The 9484-nt window shown below is 42.5% G+C and overlaps 2 protein-coding genes across 3 annotated transcripts; one reads left to right on the top strand and one right to left on the bottom strand.

Annotated features, from left to right (window-relative positions):
• Nucleotides 1-102: 102 nt before the first annotated feature.
• Nucleotides 103-5279, bottom strand: fut11 (fucosyltransferase 11 (alpha (1,3) fucosyltransferase)). The gene is made up of 6 exons (XM_073486411.1): nt 5227-5279; nt 3751-3796; nt 3103-3441; nt 2610-2990; nt 516-1138; nt 103-345 (listed from the first exon to the last, which is right to left on the bottom strand). Exons 3-6 carry the CDS (start codon nt 3439-3441, stop codon nt 195-197), a joined length of 1494 nt encoding a protein of 497 aa, XP_073342512.1. The 5' UTR covers nt 3751-3796; nt 5227-5279; the 3' UTR covers nt 103-194.
• rab9b (RAB9B, member RAS oncogene family) lies at nt 4867-9280 on the top strand. Of its 2 annotated transcripts, none has more exons than XM_073486412.1 (2): nt 4867-4930; nt 5895-9280. In XM_073486412.1, the coding sequence occupies exon 2, from the start codon at nt 5972-5974 to the stop codon at nt 6581-6583; it is 612 nt and encodes a 203-aa protein (XP_073342513.1). In that variant the 5' UTR covers nt 4867-4930; nt 5895-5971; the 3' UTR covers nt 6584-9280. The 2 variants fall into 2 exon arrangements, 1 of the variants encoding a protein (XP_073342513.1); XR_012180420.1 differs by lacking the exon at nt 4867-4930 and adding an exon at nt 5715-5799 and having other exon boundaries at nt 5895-5971.
• The last annotated feature ends 204 nt before the right edge of the window (nt 9281-9484 follow it).

Raw genomic sequence — 9484 nt, 5'->3', positions numbered from 1 at the left:
AAAGTATCATGTAGGCTGAACACAATTTAGTGTAATCTAACTACTCATAAAAAAGGTAAAGAGATTTTGGCTCGGGTGCAAAAATATGAGTCATTTCTGCTTCTTACCCCCCATTTAAACAAAGGGGATTTATAATACAGAACACCCCTATAGTCCTGGACGTGCTCCATTCTCTGTTTGTTTCAAGGCCTGTGTCAGTGTTTTCCTCTGGCTCTGCTCACAGCGATGTTTTGGATGTGCTTCCACAGCAGCGAAGGGTCTGACTCGTTATGTCTTATCAGAGACTCCAGCCCCTCTGCTTGGTCCAGGCTCTGCCAGTAATCCTGAGGCCATATTTGCAACCATCTGCGGACAGATATACAAACAGATTAGGCTCATCACAGAGGATGTTTTAATTAGACCATTAAAATAGGCAGATTTCTCCTCCCCTTGGGACATTGTTATTCACATTAAAATACAAAAAAGTGGAAGTGGATTTCACACCTGGCACTGTGAATAACTTGAGACCAACTCACCCATCATCTGCAGGTAGGTCTTTGACATTGCCATACCCCGGGCTGGGCAGGGGGCACCCCATGTGAGAGTTGTTAGCCATTTTAGGCTGAGGTGGTCGGTTCTTCTTCGGGGATTTCCTATATGCTCGTTCTGCTGCCAGCCGTGCGTTCTCCTGGTCACACACGTAACATTCAAATCCATTCAGGTAGTTGGGTTTACTCATGTCATTAACCCCCCACTCGCGGGTCTCTAGAGCCTCCAGCAAACGAATGTTGGTAATCCGTCTGGGGTTCTTAAACTCTAAATATTTCAAGTATTCATCATCGTTCTCATCGAGACGTTTGAGGAATTCAGCGAGAGCTTTTGGCGAGGGGAAGTTATCGATGACGATGGCAGAGTGGTCGTTGGGCATCCAGTCTGCTACCACAGAGGAGCCTCGATAGACGGGCACACAGCCCTGGTGGAGAGGCCGCCACAGCTTCTCCGTCATGTAATCCATACACACGCCGTTCTCAAGCGCAAGGTGAAACTTGTAGCGTGCAACAAAATTCATAAAGGCGTGATCTTCGCCGGTTGCTGTGGCCGTGTCCTGCAGATGTTCAGGCAGAGGTTTGTTGTTCAGGCATTTCCCGTAAGAGTCAACCTACAGAGGGAAAAATAATGTGTGAGAAAGGAGAAAGATGGAGGCATACTTAGGAAACATTTGGGAGCAGATTATTAATGTGACAGCGGCGCACTTTTAATGGTCCACATTTGTCATAAAACCCTGATCAGACATTTCTAATTGAACTCCAGCATTTCATTCCCCAGATGGGAATTCACAGACATCACACTGAGGGCTGTATTTACAAAACATTTACAGAGGTGTTACTGCAGTTGCTTGTGTGAAGATGAATGATTTTGACTTACTAACCTGTGCAGAAATGAGGAAGACCCTAGGCCAGAGATTTTTAGTGCATGTGAGCCAATGGATATTTATTGTGAAGAAAGGTTATATTGGAGGAGACGACTGAAAATGTGTCCTGACATTTGAGTCGAACAGGAGTAGAGTCAAAACAACACGATTAAAAGAGAATGTTCTATTTGAGAACAAATGGAGGATGATACTGAAAGAAATAAGCCCACAAATCACAACTGAGTACTATTCCTTTTTTAAAAAAGGAAAAGAGGAATAACAAGTACCTTAGACCTGGTAATGGTGCGTCTGCAAATATCTGCAAAACACAGATTCTGTTTCTTTTATATACAAAAGTCCAAAAATGTTGGGATGCTGGGTAAAAATATTAATAAAAACAGAATGCAATGATTTACAAATTCTTTTCGATCTATATCAAACTGATAAACTTAATTGTGCTTTATGCCTCCGCGCCGTCGATAACTGTGGCCAGAGGCAGTATGTTTTCCGGTTGTCTGTATGTCCATCTGTCCCATTCTTGTGAACTCAATATCTCATGAACATTTGGAGGGAATCTCTTCAAATGTGGCACACTTAGACTCAAGGATGGACTGATTAGATTGATTTGATTAGGTCACTGTGACCTCACATCCGTCTATCCTATTCTCGTGAATGCCAAATTTCTTCAAATTTGGGACAAACGTCCACCTAGAGACTAGGATGAACTCATTAGAATTTGGTGGTCAAAGGTCACCATGGCCTGACATATGTCCCATTCTCACGAACGCCATTTCTCAGGAATGCCTGGAGGGAATTTCTTCAAATGTGGGACAAACGTTTTGCTGATATTAAGCTTCAGGGGATTGTCATTGTACCATGTGACAAGCTCTTTATCAGTCCTCTGAACTTCTCTTATAAAGAGTCTGATTTCAATACAGGACTACATTTACCTTTTATTAAGTTAATCCAAAAGTCTTGACATCCATCCGTCCGGATGAATGTCAACCGCAACTTGACTGACTAACTACGAGGCGGTAATTTGTTGTAAATATAAACTTATTACGAATTTGACACCCAGTCAAACGCCTAAAATGAGAAGAACCACAAGGTCCCAACTGTTTTGGAGTTGTACAGGAATACAAATAAAATAATTCCTGCTTAGGAGTTTACACTCATCAAGCGTGTGTCTTTGTAAAAAGTGAACATCTCTGCAGTATACCTGAATGTACTTCATGAGCTCCTGGACATATCTGTTTCTGTCTGATGGTACATCGCAGTGGGACTGCATGTAGAGCACAGGAGCCAGGCCCTCCCTCCTCAGCCGGTTCTTCTCCTCCAGGGACACGACCACAGGCGTCAGCAGGTAGTCCAGAGAGGGCAGCCACTGCAGGGTCAGAGGATAGTCCGACTCCCTGCGAAACGTGGCAGTGTAGTTGAACAGCCTGATCCCTGGTCCATGGGAGAGGAAGTAGTTATTCATGGGTGACTCTTCATGGAACAGTGCCCACGTCTGGTGATGGAGACGAGGGAGTGGTGCCTCATACGCCCTGAAGTCTGTTCCATAAAAGATGATGGATGCTGTCCGTTTGTACAGCTGGACCTTTCAAGATCAAACTCAAGATTACTGGCTGAACAACCTCAGATGATAATTATTATTAATGTCATGCATGCATCTCCCCTCAGCCTGAGCCAAGGTTAAATATCTCTCGTACCTTGCGGTTGCTTGTGACCAGGCAGGAGGATGTGCCACAGTCTATGCGTTCAGTGTCACCGGGAAAATGTGGGAACAGTCCTCCGCTCCACCAGAGGATAATGGGCAGCTCCTTGTTGCTGCGGTAGTCACTGTTGCCAGGTCCTCTGTATGAGCTGATGGAGGCAAACTCCATCTCTGACAGAGCGCTCTGTGGCTGAAAGGCTCCTCGGTCCACTGCATCCAAGGCCTCCAGGGCAAGTTGATCGTCTGGAAAGGAGGCAAAGGAGACCCAGACCCAGCCCAGGACACCAAACAGCCCCAGACATACACAGGGCAATAGCCTGTGCCTACCTGCCATCTGCAAGGTTTAAAAAAAATAAAAACAGGCATCCACATCAAGTAAATACAAGTAAATCACAATTTTAAAAGGACAAACGACTTTCTTATCCGTTTAATGTGAGTTAGGTGTGATTCCTCTGTCCCGCAAATTAAGCCATGCAGCGTTTAGGTGCTCAAAAACACGAAAAAAATAGTTACAGATGCAGTTACTTCTCCTTGTTACTAACTTTGTTGAACAAACTGACAGCAACTGACCAGCATTTCAGTCATACGTGTCAATGGTTTCTGAGCGTTCACTAATATCTAAAACATCTACATAGTTTCTTACCTTCCTGTCACAGCAGCGAACACATGAAGGAGCGATTTTCTTGATCCTTCAAACCAAAAAATACACAGCTAATCTCAGTGGCTGGTTTTGATGACGGGATGCTGTGTGGTAACAGCCGACAGAGCAGAGGGAATAAAAACAGCTGGGTTCTTCTTCTACGGTTCTTCTTTTCTTCTTCGTTGGGTCGCAAACTAACCCGAGCTGCACATCGCCTCCTACAGCTCAGGACTGTAAATTGCACACATGCTTGTTCAGTGTTCAATTCGATTCAAAAATCCAACTCTAAATTCATTTTGTCGCAAAATATTACAAAAAACATGCAATATAGTGCACGTAGGGTTTTATTAAAACAAGAGATGTTTGGAGGAAATACATTATAACAAATACTTCACGCAAAGAAAAAAGTCTAAATGAGTCTTAAGTCCAAACGTCTTAGAAATTTAGTCTACAATACAAAACAGTCCCGTGTATTTATACTACTAGGAGGCTGTAAATGTAAAAGAGCCTCCAATAAAGTCATAATAAAGAGTAACCCAGTCTTTCCGTCATATTTTATAAATTCAATGTGTTTTGCATGCACAATTTTAATCTAGAAGGTGACGACAACAACAACAACAACAACAACAACAACAATAATAATAATAATAATAACAATAGCTTGGATTTATATGGCGCCTTTCACAAGACCCAAGGATGCTTTACACAGTATTGTTCATATACTGTTAGGAAGTTTATAACAATGCATGATATAAATTCAAAATGTGTTTTGCATGCACATTTTTAATGATGATGATGATAATAATAATAATAATAATAATAATAATAATAATAATAATAATAATAATAATAATTTAATCATTTTAACTACAAGTAACTACAGCTGTCACATAAAAGTAATCGACTTAAAAAGTGTAGTGTAAGTATAATGGAGCAGAAAATAGAAAAATACTCAAGTGAAGTAGTTTCAGCTGAAATGTACTTAAGTTCATTCGCACAGTTATCTTCTTGTTGTTGTCATTATTTATGCACAGTCATGAACTTTGCGGGCTTTGGGACCTGGAATCTACCGGCCGCTGTGCACGTGCCAGTACTGGTTGGGGACGCGCACGTCACGACACTCAATCTCAGTCAGATGTAGGGGAGCAGGGCAGACCACGCATTATAAACTATCAGGAACAGGGTGAGTCACATTACATGCTTATTTTGTGTACAATAGATTCAAACAACTACATTACCTGACTGCAACATTTGTTCTCGTGTTGCTTACGATGCTTTAAAAACTGTTTTTAGCCGCTTATGCACTGATGCTAATGGTTAGCCTGACCGGGATGGGAATGTCAACAGAGCCTCACACTAGCCGGCTAGTTTAGCTTGCTAGTTGTCTGGGACGTTTGCTAAGCCGCTACACAGAACAGCAGTCATGTTGTCCGCTGCATTCAGGGTGTTTTTTATGTTTTTTTAAAAGACGTCTGTTACCTGTTTCGGTTCCTAGTCAACTTCTGCTCTGAAGCACGTCATAAACAGTTTCGCAGGGAGCATCGACAGCAGTGTGTTGAGAGTTGTAGCCTCCAGCTACAGTTGACAACAAGCTGGTGCATGTTTGTTGTCTGCGCAGGTGCAGTGGTTGTTTCCAGAGTCAGCTCATCGACCTGACTCGCCCCTGCTGTTGTGGCGCAGGACTCCTACTTCACCTGTTATAGAGGTCATGAAATAAAGGCTGTCTTTTTTCTTTTCTTTTTTAAATTAAAGATAACGTTCATGTCCCACGCTATGGCAGATGTAGATTGTAATGAGTCTGTTTTACTGTGTCATGTAGTAAACGATAAGCCCAGCGCTTCAGCCAGAGACCTTTGGCAAACATCTGGGTCCTTCACCTCAGTCCCCGTGTCCCTGAAACTAGTCAACCATTACACATGGCTTTCATGTGTTGTCAGAAAGGTTAATTTGAGGTTGAGGTTGCCAGAGCAGCATTCTTTCCCCCTTATCTACACTGAATGATCAGCAAAGTCAAGCCCACAGACTGGTTTTGGAGCTGAGAGTTTTCAGAGAGTCAGTATATTTCATTTCCTATTGCCCAATAGTGATTTGCGTTTCCACTTGAGTGCGTAGTAAGTATCTGTTTCTGTGTTTCTTCCTCTTTCTAGGTTAAATAGACCCTGGCCTGCCACCTGGTGTGGAGGGCTGAAACCCAGTGAGGAGGCCCTGCTGGGTGGGAGGGAACATGATGAGCGGGAAGAGCCTACTGCTGAAGGTGATCCTGCTGGGGGACGGTGGTGTTGGCAAGTCCTCCCTAATGAACCGCTATGTCACGGACCGCTTCGACTCCCAGTCCTTTCACACCATCGGCGTGGAGTTCCTCAACCGGGACCTGGAGGTGGATGGGCGCCTGGTTACTCTTCAGATCTGGGACACAGCGGGCCAGGAGCGCTTCAAGTCCCTGCGTACGCCCTTCTACCGAGGGGCCGACTGCTGCCTGCTCACGTTTGCTGTGAACGACCTGCAGAGCTTCCAGAACCTCGGCTGCTGGAAGAAGGAGTTCATGTTCTACTCGGACGTTAAAGACCCTGAGCGGTTCCCTTTTGTGGTACTAGGAAACAAGGTTGACATGGAGCAGAGGGAGGTGGGGGAGGGCGAAGCACGGGCCTGGTGTGAGGAGAACGGCTGCTGCCCTTACTTTGAGACCAGCGCTAAGGATGACACTAATGTCACGGCTGCGTTCGAGGCAGCTGTCAGGGAGGTTCTGGCTGCTGAGGACCAGATTGACCATGCACTACTGAGTAGTACTATCGATCTCCATGGCAACCGCAAAACCTCACGTGGGTCTTGCTGCTGATTGGTCAGGTGTGAATCCACCTTGTCTTAATCTCTCTACACAAAACTTGCCTGTGGCAGTTATGAGAGCCGGTCAGATATTATTTATGGTACACATACTGTAGGTACAGGGTACTGAGTTCAGTATCTCCCTAAAGATAATGTGGATAAGATACAGCTGCTCTGGGGAGGGCTGTGTCAAGGATTCAGCTGGTATCTAGATTGTTGAATTATTGCTCAAGGTACAGGCACACTGTAACAGGCACACTCATCCTTTCTACTCTGTCTGCTTTCAGTGGTGTTGCACAAAAACATTGTTACTCAGCTTCAGCTTTGTCTGCCTATGCGGGAGTTGTATCAACTAGTGCTTTCACAGAATTTATTTTAATTGAAATAATTCAAGTTTTAGTTAATACAGTGGACGAGAGAACATATACCAATCTTCTCTTCAAGAGCACACTCAACCTTTGGCACAACAACATACAGTTGGTCTTGCAAGTGCTTTACAGTCTGTCCACAAGCTGATTTATCACAGGTTTTAGAGGGAATTTGAGAACAACATCACATGTTTCTTGTTATCTGATCTTTCAGCACAAGTGCAGAGCTCATGTATTTCCTGGACAAAGACGATGTGAGTGACAGTGTTCCTAATCCAGGTAGATATTGTTCTTGGGAACTCCCAACATTGTTTTGATGACCAATACTATAATAATGCGGTACGAGGAAGTGAAATGATTGCTGCTCTCAAAAGGAAGACAACCTTGTTTGTCTTGTAAGGGAATAGTGAGCTTCAATTTTGCAGCTCTGACTGTAAACATTGGGTACGAGCTATTGTGGTGCTCTTATTCATTTGACAATTATTTCTCTTACCACTGCACTGCTATGTAGCCGGAGGTGTCAGGTGTACGAGTCAGGCATTATCGGATCATTTTTATTTCCCCTGATTTATGTACATGGGCCTGTTTACTAAGTGAAGTTCAGTGTTCTTTCAAAGTTCAAAGATAATGCTGCTTTTGCTACTGTTGATACACTGCTGTTTATTTTTCTGTGAAGCACATGTCCATCCTCTGATGTGTTATTTTTTTAAAAGACATTGGGTGATATTTACATTAGGCTTCTGTGTTTGAGCAAGGGCTGATTAAGGTCTGTTTTCCTGATGTATTAGTGGAGGTTTACGATTATAAGAATTAACATTAATTTCATAATCATGGCATGTTTTTAATCCTGTGTCTGCCTTGTTGAATGGGTGGCAGGCCTTAACATTCCAGTCCTTCAGCTTTGCCTCTTGTGGAGGTCTCCTGTGCTTTACTGATACATTTCATACTCCTTGTGCTGTCAGTCTGGTCAGTCTAGGTCTCAACTGAATATGAAATAGTCTGAGCAGAAGGATAAAGCTATTCAGAACAGTTATGTGTGCATTGTGCAGCACCCCATTCATATAGTATTGAGTGAAACTGCTGAATACAGCTGAGTATTCTGATAACTTGATGTTTACTTTTTTGCAGCTCGATGGTACTTTACTTTTATTTCAGTGTTAATAGAGACTTACTTACATCTGAATTAGTCCTTTTGGTTTTGCTGCTCTCAGCCAGAGGGCATTGTTGTTTGCCTGCAATGTTGGAGTAAATAATATGCCTGACATTCAATGCTTCAAACTGAGTTCAACATGTTCTAAATTCAGTCTCACCAGTATTTTGATTGCTGCTGGAATATTATTTTATATTCTTATGTCTTCTCAAACAAACATAACTGTTGCGTAAATAAGATCAATGTTTTCATCTCCACAATGCACAAAGTCTGTGTTCTCATCCCTTTCTTCTGTTATGTTGATTGTCTTGTGTATTCTCTCAGCCAGCTTGTGATTACATTATTTGCCTTTCGAGTCAAAAATTGCATCATATTTCAGTGTGCGTGCAGACTAATGGTAAACTGTGAAAGTAAACCGGATCCAATCAGGTACAGTTACATTTACTTATTACATGGATCTTTGGTTTAATGTAGGCTTATAACAAATAGCTTGTTCATATGATAAAAGTTTATAGAAGGTGTGTTGAGTGTTGGTACTCGCAGCATAAGAGAGAAGCATTATTAACTGTGAACTGAGTGGGGCATTTTAACTAAAACAAGCCAGTAGCCTACATTAAGTCAAAGCAATAATGAGGGCTGTTAGCTTATCATGTGTCAGTGTTAATATTTTCTGCATTAAACAGAATATTTTGTCTCTTGAAGGTACCATTTCAGTTTTTAACCTGTTCAGATAATGTAGCCTACCAGTGTTTTACCTGGAAATCAGTGGGTACTTATAAGCTGGTAGCATAACCCTACAGTGCAGTATGTCGTTCTCATGATGCCGTCTTATGTCACTGCAGTCTAATGTCAGTATGTTTTTTTATGTTGCTGTAATATTTATGAATGTAAGAACAAATTTCTTTGGGCTGTCCATATTAATGGCTTATGTAAATTGCAAAGGGCATTCATTTTATAATAATGTACTAAATGACACTGAACGTCTGTTTCACCCTCAGTGCTCGACCCATGAGTGTGATTAAAGCTGTGTGTAAGTCAGACTGTTCATCTAAATTATGCGTTGATCTAATGGACAACTTCCCTTATTCCTCTTTTTGCACTACGGAGGATAAGACTGAGTGTGCCAGCATGCTGGCAAAGTGGTATATACGCTCCAGTGCTTGGCTACAAATAAAACATGCAACATACCAAATGGAGGCTCTATCTTGTCTATGGATTTTGTGCTTATGCCTTGAAAATACATGAAAGTGTGGGGCTTTAGAACTGACTTTAAAGTTTGAAAACAAAAACTATTTTTAAAACCAAAATAGGTCACTCAAATTAATCAGTATACTTCAGCTCTCCACCTTGCTGCAGCCATTTTCAGCATGGGGGTGGGGGTTTCAGGGTTAGAATG

Source organism: Pagrus major, chromosome 18 (genome assembly GCF_040436345.1).
Source record: "Pagrus major chromosome 18, Pma_NU_1.0".
NCBI classification, from domain to species: Eukaryota; Metazoa; Chordata; class Actinopteri; order Spariformes; family Sparidae; genus Pagrus; species Pagrus major.
Note: the sequence above shows the minus strand (reverse complement) of the source record. Positions and strands in the feature narration are given on the sequence as shown.

What these genes read in the sequence shown, in the direction of transcription:
- fut11 (XM_073486411.1), bottom strand. Translation starts at nt 3,441, where the DNA reads ATGGCAGGTAGGCACAGGCTATTGCCCTGTGTATGTCTGGGGCTGTTT. An exon ending in AGCTCATGAAGTACATTCAG is followed by an intron (nt 1,139 to 2,609) that starts GTATACTGCAGA and finishes TTCCCTCTGTAG; the next exon opens with GTTGACTCTTACGGGAAATG. An exon ending in GACCTACCTGCAGATGATGG is followed by an intron (nt 346 to 515) that starts GTGAGTTGGTCT and finishes ATCTGTCCGCAG; the next exon opens with ATGGTTGCAAATATGGCCTC.
- rab9b (XM_073486412.1), top strand. Translation starts at nt 5,972, where the DNA reads ATGATGAGCGGGAAGAGCCTACTGCTGAAGGTGATCCTGCTGGGGGAC.